General features: G+C 35.9%; 1 protein-coding gene and 1 pseudogene across 2 annotated transcripts in view; both read right to left on the reverse strand.

The window, feature by feature from the left end:
• Positions 1–2,943: 2,943 nt before the first annotated feature.
• KLHL5 (kelch-like family member 5) overlaps positions 2,944–12,782 on the reverse strand; it is a 50,806-nt gene continuing 40,967 nt past the window's right edge. The window contains exons 9-11 of the mRNA XM_008587530.1: positions 10,429–10,641; positions 8,708–8,879; positions 2,944–4,205 (exon numbers count right to left, since the gene is read on the reverse strand). Coding sequence (XP_008585752.1) covers positions 4,149–4,205; positions 8,708–8,879; positions 10,429–10,641 — 442 coding nt within the window. The 3' untranslated portion in view covers positions 2,944–4,148. The remainder of the gene's footprint in view (positions 4,206–8,707; positions 8,880–10,428; positions 10,642–12,782) is intronic.
• Positions 11,789–12,494, reverse strand: LOC103603053 (annotated as a pseudogene). The gene has a single exon (XR_551576.1). The product of XR_551576.1 is annotated as a ubiquitin-conjugating enzyme E2 L3 pseudogene (transcript).

Genomic DNA, 12,782 nt, shown 5'->3' on the forward strand with positions numbered 1-12,782 from the left:
ATGTGGTGTGAAGTAAGGGTCCAACTCCATTCTTTTGTATGTGAATATCCAGTTGTCTCAGCACCATTTGTTGAAGAGACTATCAATTCTGTCTCCACTGAAGGTCTTGGCAGCTTTGTCAATAATCAATGGACCATACTGTATTAACCATAGTTTATCTCTGGACTATTTATTCTATTCCATTGGTCTATATGTTTATTTTTATACCAGTACCACACTGATTGTGTTAATGTAGCTTTGTAGTAAATTCTGAAATCAGAAAATGTGAGTCCTCTTTTTTCTTCTTCAAGATTGGTTTGGCCCCTTTGGGTCCCTTGCAATTACATTTGAATTTTGAGATCAGCTTTTCAATTTCTGCAAAAAGGCCATTGGGATTTTGATAGAGATTGCATTTAATCTGTAGACTAATACTGGGACTAATGCCATTTTAACAATGTTAAGTCTTCCAATCTGTGAACACAGGATGTCTTCCATTTGCTAAGGTCTTTTCTTTCTTCCAGCAGTGTTTTGTACTTTTCAAGTGTACAAGTCTTGCATCTCCTCGGTTAAATTTATTCCCAAGTATTTTATTCTTTTTCATGTTATTATAAATGGAATTTTAAAAATTTACTTCTTGAATTTTTGCTAGTGTATAGAAATACAACTGACTTTTGTGTGTTGATCTTACATCCTGCAACATTACTGAAATTTTTTATTACCTGTAATGGCTTTTTGTGTGTGTGGATTCTTTATGATTTTTAATATATAGGATCATGTTGTCTGTAAATATAGTTTTACTGCTTCCTTTCTAACTGGGGTTTCTTTTATTACTTTTTCTTTCCTAATTGCTCTGACTAGAACTTCTAGTACACTGTTGACTAGCAATAGGGAAAGCAGGCATTTTGCTGATCTTAGAGGTAAAGTGTACAGTCTTTTACTATTGAATATGTTGTTAGCTGTGGGTTTTTATGAACAGCTTTTATTAGGTTAAGGAAGTTCCCATTTCTTCCTGGTCTGCTGAGTGTTTTTGCCATGAAAGGCTGTTGGATTTTGTCAAATGCTTTTTCTTATCAATTGAGATGATTATGTTGGTTCCCCCCATTCATTCTATTAATGAGGTCTATTACTTTCATTGACTGATTTTTGCATGTCGAACTCCCTGTATTCCTGTGATAAATCTCATTTGGTCATGGTGTATAATCTTTTTAATGTACTGTTGTATTTGGCCTGCTAGTATTTTGCATCTACATTCATAAGGGATATTGGATTGAAGGTTTTTTTTGTGATGTCTTTGTCTGGCTTTGGTATCAAGATAAGGCTGGCCTTATAGAATGAGTTACAGTGTTCTCTCCTCTTCCTGTTTCTTGGAAAGATTTGAGAAGGATTCATGTTAATTCTTCTTTATATGTGTGGTAGAGTTCACCAGTGAACTCATCTAGTCCTGGGCTTTCTTTGTTGGGAAGTATTTGATTACTGATTCAATCTCTTTACTGTTATAGGTCTGTTCAGATTTTTTATTTCCTCTTGAGTGAGTTTTGGTAACTCGTATATTTCTAAGAATTTGTCCAATTCATGTAGGTTATCTAATTTGTTGGCAATAATGCTTATTTTTGATGAATAAACTTGTTTATAATTTAGTTACCCAAAATACCATGCAGCTTATCATATATTTATAAAACTTTATAAATATATGTTTTCTTATATTTACTTTTCTTAAAGCCAAGTGTATATAAAATTCCATAAGAAATTTAAACAAAAAACTTCCCCAAATGCTAAGGAACCAGAATTTTCTGATGGGGTTTGACTGGCATTAACTTTATTACTAAAGAGCATAACCCTCTTAATTTTTCTTTTTATTAAAATAAATCATTCCTCACATAAAATGAAACCTCTTTTTCTACCTAGAGGCAGGAATGGTAAGAGTGAAGACTCTTGAGTCAGACTGCCTGCATTTGAATCCCCACTCTGCTACTTACTTGCTATATGTAATCTTAGGTTTACCTCTCTAAGCCCATTTCCTAACTGTAAAGAAGGGATTAATAATAGAGCCTACCTCGTAAGGTTGTTGGGAGGATTAAGTGCACTAATACATATAAAATACTTGGTTCCTGTTTCATAATAAGCATTGAATAATCATTAGCAAATTTTTTTTATAAGGTGGTCATTAATTGGGCTTAAAATAAAGAGGGTCTAGATAGCTCAAGCGATAGGCTAATAGTAAAAGTCAAGGCACAAATGTTGGATGGTAGATACAAGAAGAGCCATATTTTTCTCTAGATTTATAAGACCCTGAACTGAGAGAGGAATGAAAGTCTTGGCAAATGCCGTGTCACTTGAAAAAAATGGTTCTCTTAATAGTATCCAGAAAAGCAGGTCCTATTGACTACAAAACTGTATCAGAGAGGCCCTTTATCAGAGTAGAAAATCCCGTCAAGGAAAGCAAGGTCCTTGGAGAGGAAAATCAATTCCTTTATTTTAATGTGAGTCTGGTCCCCAACTGTGGGCCATGGGGAACCAGAGAGTGGATAATGAATGTTCCAAAGCACAACTGCAGATCTAAGCCTCCACAAGGAGGAGACAATGTATTGACATTCTTTTTTAAAAATTTTTGTTTCGTTTCTTATACTTTTTCCTTTTCTTTCCTCCCTTCCCCTAAGTATAACCCACAGCCGATTTCTCCTTGTCAGGAAAATAATTGAATTCATATCTATAATATATTGAATACATGAAATATTAATATATGATAAGTCACTGCCACCATTATTTTCTTAGTGATCACACCAGTAAAATTACTAAATGATTTGTTTGGAAATTGAAGGACTTGCTTTCTTGGGTTCTAAGGTAGAAATATTTTATGTGCATTCAAAAATCAGATCATTAAAGAAAAAGTATTTTAATTTTTAAATTAAAACTAAAATAAAGCCTACCCTGATATAAAATATAAGAACACATTAACCATAACAATGTATTTTAAAAGATTGGAATTTAGTTTATACTCGTTTTATATTAAGATATAAGTTAATGATATACCTTATAGAGTTTATCACAAAATGTTACTGCCCCGTGCATTTTTGCAAACAATAAACAATTCACTGACAGTATTAACGTACACATATGTAGTCAGAGTTTATAAATGTACAAAACTGAGGGTAACAAACACTTTAAACTTATTTTTCAAACATACAGTAAGCCCATTCCCCTAAAACTGTTTGATTACAAAGAAGCACAATGGGTTATTAACTGTGGCAAAACATAAGAAACAAGGCAGGGGAGGCTAATACAGACTTGAAAACATAACAATAGCAAAACAGTTTTGTCAATATCAAAAGACAAAATCAAAACATCTTTTATAATATAAAACAAATTCATATAATTAAATACTAGTTAGGTGAAAGAACATTATAGGGTATATAACATTTATTTTCTTTACATAAATTTGCATATCAAGTTTAATGTAAAATGCCATGTTTCATTGACAATTTAGGAATATCATAATATATAGTTCTTGGTGAATCTAGATGTAATGGAATAAATATTTAAATGTACCCCAAAGGTCATATCAAGTTTTTATTTGGTCACTGTTCTTTTAACTCAATGTTTTTCTCTATTCACTGGACTGAACCAATTCTACAAATAAAATCCACAAACGAAGCATATATAATGCAGCTGTTTCTGCAAAAAGTAAATAGTATAGTCTTTAGTATGTCATTAAAATAGTGGATGTAGTTAAACAAGCAAGCAAACAAATAAAAATTACTCCGACTCATGTATGTTAAACTTACAAAGCAATATTTTAGAATTTTTATCTGGTGTGTTTTATTTTATTACAGTGCAATGTGAGTAAAATGTTCTTGGTTATGAATCCATGAAATTCTGTTAGCACTGGGTTGTGTTTCAGAGCAGCATATTTGTCCTCATATTTTATATCAGGAACATATGTTCACAATCCACCAGCTGTACTTTTGATATACTAAGAAATGAAAGTATATAATCCTGGTCCAACCACTCCTTCCCTCCTTTGTTTTAACATCTTCACTTTGGGATCAGGCACTTTGTGCCCAGGAATGTGGCACTGCACATTTACTAAAAATGTATCCATTGATAGTAGAATAACTGTACGAAGTTACTAAAGGAAGAGGATATCTTCATTTAGAAAACAAAGCACTAAGTTATAATTTTACAGTCACAACGCAAGCCCCAGCTCTTCCTAGGCACAGCGGAGCAACCTAAAAATGAAACAAAAAGAGATGTGTTGGATTTGTTAGGTAAAAATATCGATAATGCTACACCAGTTAGTGAAATACTGAAATTGTCTGTACTGTTGGCAAAGAGCTGCTGCCAACCCCCTGCTGCCCCAGCCTGTTGCTGGCCTGGTCCCTTCCCCAAGACCCTATCCTGATATCAAAGTTTTATAATCCAAATTGTTCTAAGGGGGCCGGCCTGGTGGCGCACTGCTATAGTGCGCCGCTTGGGAAGCGCGGCGGCGCTCCTGCCGAGGGTTCGGATCCCACATACAGACCGGTTCCCGTTCACTGGCTGAGCGAGGCGCGGGAGCAACACCGAGGGCTGCGATCCCGTTGCCGGTCCGGTACGGGGGCGACACTGAGGGTTGCGATCCGTTGCCGGACACAGAAAAAGACAAAAAAAACCCCCAAATTGTTCTAGGTATATCACATGATTATGTAGTATTCACTCCTTTTTCAAGGTGATTTTTTTAATAGCTCAGGAATTAGTCTACATGAAACACTATGTTTTGGCCAAAATGATGTATAATATGGATATGAAAGCATGCTGAACACTTAAAGTAACTTTGTGACCAATATAGAGAAAATATCAAGTGTTATCTAGTGAGGTCCTCTAACAGCCGTGCTATCTCAGATAGTACACAAAATACACCACAAGCCTGGGAATCTGCTTTTTCCAGAGGAACCAGAAACTTCACATTTATTGACTGCCTTCTATGTGTATGGCCGAAAACTTTAAACCCATTCTACTACTTTTTAGCAGAGTAAATAAATAGCAAATACCACCCATCTAACTCCCTAGCTGTGGAAACAAAATGAATGAGCTCTATGACAGCGAGATAGAAGTGGGGAAGGGATGCTAGGGGAAAGAATATAATCTTAATTTATGGATAAGGAACAATTGTTAAATCTTTCACTTACTGTATTTCTTTAAAGACCTTAGACACTGGACAATTCACAGTGGAAATAAAAGTGTGAACAAGGATAGTTTTTGAAGAACTACTCTGAACATGGTAAGAATCTATACATTTAATCTAAGAGAGTTAAAATATTAGGAGTTGGGGTGGGGGTGGAGGTGACTAATACAAAATACTAAGAAAGTTTGCTTTGTACTTATGTATGTTAGGGTATGTAATAAAGTGTTTTTGTCAAATTCACAATACCAAAATGACTTCCTAATCAGTTTGACTTCCCCCCAGACCAACAAGTGGATTTTATGAACAGACCAGACTACAATTGTAAGAGAATTCTCCATCTGAACCAGTTGTTCTGATCACTGTTATAACTCATTGAACAAATAACCTATTTTATTTTTTATTTATTTATTTTTTTTCCTTTTTGTCTTTTTTTTGTGACCGGCAACGGATTGCAACCCTCAGTGTCGCGCCCGTACTGGACCGGGACCGGCAACGGGATCGCAACCCTCGGTGTTGCGCCCGCACCTCGCTCAGCCAGTGAGCGGGAACCGGTCTGTATGTGGGATCCGAACCCTCGGTGGGAGCGCCGCTGCGCTCCCAAGTGGTGCACTGTAGCAGTGCGCCACCGGGCCGGCCCATAACCTATTTTAAAACTGTATCTATTTACAGTAGTGTAGAAGTGACCTCTCAGTCATTTACATCAAAATGTCAGTTTGTAATTAGCAGCTTTTCTCAAATCACCCAAGACACTAAGTCTCTACATTGTGAATAGTTGACACTGTCATGACAACCAGCTAGAAAGTTTAGCTTAGAGAATTTATTAAATACAAGGCAGTCACCTCTTGCTTTGGGTCAAGGTTGGCAATGGGGTGGGTGGTGGCTTAAGACTTTGTAATCTCATTTCAATCCCTATCCTCTTGTCTATTTGTCAGAATATTGAAAGGAAAACATTTATTTTTCAGATACTATGGTTTTAAGTTTGCATTTTTAGGTGCTTAAAATAGTAATACAGGTGACATGCAAACAAAATAGTTATGTGGTTGCAGATTATTAATTTTGATACAGAGTGATTCAACATAAAGTATTAATTATCTGTAATAACATGTCTAAAATACTGGCCAATAGAGGTTTCTTATAACTGGCCTAAGGACTCAAATCAAATACATCTCAGAAAAAGAAATTCTTTTATCTCTTTTTGGGCTACTTGGTTGTCATTCGCAATTATTTCTGCCATAGTGGGAGGCTGATTCTAGGTAATCATGTAATTTCTAATGAAATCCTGTAGCTATAACTAAAGCCCTTAATCTTATTTCTTCCTCCCTCCTTCCGCCAAGTGATCACACTTAGTTAAAAAATAAGATCAAGGTCACACAATCTAAGTCCTTTTTTCCCTATTCTAGGTAATCATGTAATTTCTAATGAAATCCTGTAGCTATAACTAAAGCCCTTAATCTTACTTCTTCCTCCCTCCTTCCGCCAAGTGATCACACTTAGTTAAAAAATAAGATCAAGGTCACACAATCTAAGTCCTTTTTTCCCTATCTTTCTCTTCACTTAAAAACTCCATGTACCTTTCTACACTCATCCTCATCTTTTCCTCAAGTCTTGGAGGATAAGATCTTTCCTCCCATCTGAGGATGACCAGTCTTTGCTCTCAATTCTGTTTCCTGCCCTTCTTTGAGGAAGGTGCCCTTCAGTTTTGCTCTTTCTTTCTAGCATTTTGAATCTCTCTTTATCCTCTTATTGTCATATCTATTGTGAAAAAAATTCTTGGCTCAAATTCTAACTCCACCATTTATTGCTATGTGACCTTGGGTTAGCTATTCAACCTCTCTGTTTCTCAGATTCCTCATCCTGTACAGTGAGGAAATAACAGTACTTACCATATAGGGTTGCTGGGGGAATTCTTTAATGTAAAGTGCTTTAGAATAGAACTGGTACATAAAATGTGTTCAATAGATGTTAACTTTCTATCATCATCATTTTAAAATTACATGCTCCTCTAGCTCCCACATTTTATTCTTCTCTTTACTTTTTAAACTGTGTGATAGCTTCTGCTTCTGTCACATTCTCAGAGAGCCCCACAACGTCATGAATGACAAATTATCTTCACTCTTCCGAATAGTGTTGAAACTCCCTCTCCTCCCTTTAAATGCTCTATTCTATTATCTTGTAAGAACCTCTCTGATCATTCCTTTACTGCTTTCTTCAGAGGCTATACCTCCCAATCTAACCCAATAAATATGAGTATATAAAGACTGACAGTACTTGGTAATATCTCGTGAGTCCATCTATATTTAACACTTCAAGCCTTGCAACTGAAGCAATCTTCTAAATGTTTTCTTTTTGTCCAGCTTTCACTTCCCCTGCCCCTAACCCTACTTACCCCATACCCAACTGCATCACTCTCTTGGTTAAAAGTCTCTGCTGGCTTCTCATTACCAAACTCTTTGGCTTGGCCTTCATGGATCTCCATTCTGACCCCATCCTTCCTCTCCAATAAGAACTCCTACTTTTCTCAAGTGTGGATCCTTATATCCAGCCGTACTTCCTCAACATATCTATGTCTGCTTCAGTGACATTTTCTTACACTATTTCTCCTCTCTTTCCAACATTTTTGAATTGGATCAACTCACTAAGGCTTAGCTTAAATCCTACTTTCTTACTACAACCCTCCTAACGATGACTTTATTTTCTCTTTTATTTCCTATACCACTCACTGTCCATACCATGGGATACTTAATGCCAGTTGCTGTATATTGTGGGTTCTTCCCTTGCATGTGTAGATCTTACCTACCTAAGAAATTAAGTTCTGTGACAGCAGGATTCTCCTAAGTTTTATTTTCTTGAGCAATACTTACCATTGCTCCTTGCATGTAAGAAAACCTTGGCTCAATTAAACATTTATTGAGCTTCTTTTGTGTACCAGATACTGAATTGGGTGTTACAAGCACAAAATTCCTGAGTCTGTCATTGGTGATGATGAAATAAAAGATCTCAAAAGATTATTTTTAGAAGTTCTAGGCCCTCCCAGAAATAGACATGGTGGAATTCTTTCATTAATAAGCTTGCCATGTCAAGTTTCTTATTTGTTAATGTAATTTAGGGTTGCCATCTTCACTAGGTTATGACCAGAAATTTAATCTGCTCTCAAATATCAGTGGCTTGAATATTTAAAAATTATTGTTCATGTATGGGTAAGTTGTTCAAAATTTTTTTGATTACCATCCTTTTTCTTATTTTCCACAATTCCACCTCCCTTTGTTGTAGTCCTCCTGTTATCCTGTCGGCTCTATCAGTGCCATAACATTTCATCAAGCCAGTGGTGGCAGATCAATTAATAATTTATCTGAGTATTAACTTATACATCATAGGTAATTTTGGATTTTAATTATATTGTAAAATTAAGCATTGTCTCTTGTTTTCTCACATTTAATGAAGAGGTGACTTTATCATATTTACGCTATATATTTCAATAGTGAACAAAATATAGAGGATCTGTTTTACCAAATGAAATGTTTGAATAAAAAGAGAGTAAGTATAACAATGAAAAATGAAATGCCATACCTGGGTCCACTCATTTGTCTGGGGATCATAAGCCTCCACTGTATTAAGATAAGTTTGTCCATCATACCCTCCAACAGCATATAATTTATCACCAAGTAAACAGACCCCCACTGCATCTCTGCTAATGCTCATAGATGCCACCGAAGTCCACATATCTGTTTTGGGGTCATATCTGAAATAAAATTTTACAATTGAAGCTGAATCGTTCTCAAAATATTTTACATAAAAATAGTTCTGTTCTTTAAGTCAACCTTCTGTCTTATCTGCTATGTAAAAAAATTTTTTTTTGGACATATTTTACAGAAAAATAGAAATTTTTAACATCCTGTTATCTTTTAACTTACAGTATTATGGATTCATTTAGCAGATGTATAACACATAAAAGGAACTAATGTAAATACTGAAAACTGCTTTAAGGTTGCCTACTGAAAACTTGGGGAGATCAATATGCTAAGCTCTAATAAAATGACTTACAGTCTCAATCATGCTTTTTGTTCCTTTCATGAGGTATCTTAAATAGAACTGCATGCTAAGATGACCTATATTGCTTCTAATACCTCTTGTCAATGAACAGCTTTTCACTGGGTGCAGTACTATAGTGAGCCTATAATTTATGGGGCAAAGTGTATGAAGACTTCCATATTCCTTTCCCGGATTGCAACATGTAACAAGCATAGTCTGAATTGTTTTCTCCCCAAAACAGATGAAATGCGGGTGTAACTTTCCTGCTTTCTCAGAAAACAACAACCAAGTCTGCTTGTTATTTCACAGAAAGTGCTCATTATCAACAAACCTTGATTTTACCTTTTATCCTCCTTATCATGATTTACAACTAAATCACACATATCCTAAAATCTGACCATGTCCACACACACACACACACACACACACACACACACACACACACACACACACACAAAGAGGCACTGAACTTCCTATTCTTCTATAAAATCCAAAATACTTAATAATGCCTCAAGACTCTACAGGATCTGCCCCCACCCCCACCCCATTCCCCCCCTTTCTGGCCACTCTTTCCATCACTCTTTGTTTTCCACTCACAATGGCTGCCTTTTACTTTGCTGTATGAACCTTTCTGCTTTGGAGTGTTCATACATACTCCTATTGATTCTAGCTCCTAAATCCATTCTCTCCATTCCTTGAACTAGATTGAACATAACAGATAGGAACCTGACCTACCATCCAAATTTTCCACTGCTATTAGGCTGTCTACCTGACCCTATACTTGAATTTTGTGAGGTAGTTTGGATGACTTGTTTAAGCCTTTAAGCCTTATCATGAGCCTTTTATGATTTTATATCAAAATGTGTCAGAAATGTCCCTAACATTTTCATTTCTTATTTAGCCACCAGCCCCTAAAATTCATTCTCATAAATCCATCAAGCATCTTTTCTTATTAGGTGCAGTGTCCAGTACAGAATAGGTACACAATAACTGTTTTTCATATGATTCAATTAGTAAATTATGCAACCAATTCTAAGGTAAAGTTTAAGTAAGTAGGCAGTAATATGATGAGAAAAGAACCTGAGTAAGCCATTGGGAGACGACAGATGGATGGCCAGAGCTGACATCTCAATGTTTACAAAGCTCCTACAGAACTGCCTGGCATGTGGTAAGTGCCGAATAAAGAGTTATAATTTATCTGGAAGTAGCAGAGACTTATGTTTGTTTATTCCCCCTAGTTTTCCTTTACTGGAAATTACCTCTCCACACAGTCTGAGAGTCTGGAAGTCAAGTTGGATGCAGGAGCATCATGTCCTCCAATAGCATACAGCAATCCATTCCAGGTTGTTACTCCTACGCCGCCTCTCCTTTTTGACATCTGTGCACAAAGTGTCCATTTATTCGTATGAGGATCAAAACATTCTACTGATTTGAGACAAGAACTTCCATCACGACCACCAACTGCATAAAGTCTGTAAAAAGAACAAATGAAATAATAAATAAGAAATAGTGCTGTTATTATGCTTAAGACAAAGAGGCTATTCTTATAGTATTTCATTGAATTTAAGGTGCCATCAGTTATAAGACACACTGTCAATTTATGTGCCATTAAGAAAGAAGATATGCTACCAATTAAATGACACAGGTATGTATCATATATCACTCTGCGTATACATGAAAAAGAAAAACTGCACATGAAGGCAATGACAACTATTTCACAGCTGCCATCTGTTTCAAAAGTCACCATTGATTGTAAGATGCATTGCAATTTTGGAGATGTTAAATTGTGTCTTGGAATAGGTAAAAGATGGTGTATAAATATACACAACTTATTTTTTAAAATAGCTAACATAGAACTTGGTTGTAAAGGAAAGAAACTAACCTTTTCTTTGAGCACCTACTGAAGGCTAGATACTTTACATGTCTTAATTTAATCATCACAATGAAGCTATGAAAAACCATTTATATCCCTGCTTCACAGGTGAAGAAACAGGGAGGGTCTCATGGAGACAAAGAGAATTTTATAGGGTCACCCAGTAAGCAGCAGAATCAGTACACATAGTTATATAATTAAGCAGCTGTACAGTCAACAGTCACCTGGGATGTACTTGTAATAGTGAAATAGGAGAATAATAAAAGTATAGCTATCAACAACAGCATATACATTAATATTTATTATACATGAACAGCGTCCTTCATTAATTGAATTTTGTTGATTTTTTTCCTAGCAGTTGGCTGGCACAGGGATCTGAACCCATGACCATGGTATTAGAAGGTTGTGCTCTAACCAACTGAGCTAACCAACCGGTCAACCCCTCATTAATTGAATTTACCACAGAAAAGGGTAAATTGTCTAAAATAAATATGGTATGTGAATGCCCTAAATGTTGACCAGTACATCAATTTTAATTTACTATCAATCAGTATACTGTACTTACTTGAAATCTTTCACTCTGAACTTAAATATATATGTAAAATATTTTAAATATTTGAACCCTACTTTTTATTAAGCATAAAATCATCTTGTACTTAATATTCATTTGAGAAGCTCTGTATATTTTTCTGTTAGTTTTTTTTAAAGAGCAAATTTACTTCATTGTTTGCACAAAAGATCACACATTTTTTTTTTTTTTTTTTTTTAGAACATCTTAAATTTTTAATCCTTTCTTTACAAGTTACCTAAACCACTTTTGATTAAGAAAACTGTAGAAAGTTAGTAACTGCCACAAGCGAACGCCAGGCGGTGGCACGTGTCAATTTTCCACAGAGTCCTGCTTTGCGGGGTGTCTGAATGCACTGCTTGGGGTCTCTGCTCACACTTGCTGGAATCAATCACGGCAGATTTTAGTCCACAGGTCGCTTTTCCCCATATTTCTTTGTAAACTCTTCAGCATTCTTACAGAATTTTTTACGGTCCTTAGAGTATTCTTCAGCTAGGTCAGCCCGAAGGGGGTGCTCGGGCTGGGGGTCGTTCACCAGTGCTATGAAGGACTGGATTACTTGGTCGGTTTTGGTTGCTGGCTTCCAGTTTTCAGCACTAATTACTGGCAGACAGACCTGCCCCTTTTCATCGATGTTTGGATGATATATCTTTGTTTTAAATGTGATCTTCGGTGGTTTGAATGGGTACTCTGCTGGAAAGTTGATTTCGATTCTGAAGGCCCCCTTATCGTATGGAGGGTTGTCAGGAACAATAAGCCCTTGCCAAGTCAATAAATTAGCTTCATCAACCTGGATGTTACGGAAGTTTTTCATTCCACATTTGCGGATTTCTTCAAGCTCCTTCATCAGCCTCCTGCTGGCCACCATCTTGGATCTGGTGCTGCTGCTTTCCCCAAGATCACACATTTTGAATTCACAGATACTCTAGTTAATATTCAACTATTTTTTATTCCTTCTCAAGACATAATATTTAAGCTATACCAAATTTCTACACATTAGAACTAAGTATGTATATTTGGGTAAATATACATACTTTAAAGACAGATTTTATCATTAAAGTATGCCACTATGTCACTCAAACTTGTTCTTTTTTTTTTTTTTTTTTTTAAAGATGACCGGTAAGGGGATCTTAACCCTTGACTTGGTGTTGTCAGCACCACGCTCAGCCAGT

The sequence above is a fragment of the Galeopterus variegatus genome, unplaced genomic scaffold, assembly GCF_000696425.1.
Source record: "Galeopterus variegatus unplaced genomic scaffold, G_variegatus-3.0.2 Scaffold4414, whole genome shotgun sequence".
Taxonomy (NCBI): domain Eukaryota; kingdom Metazoa; phylum Chordata; class Mammalia; order Dermoptera; family Cynocephalidae; genus Galeopterus; species Galeopterus variegatus.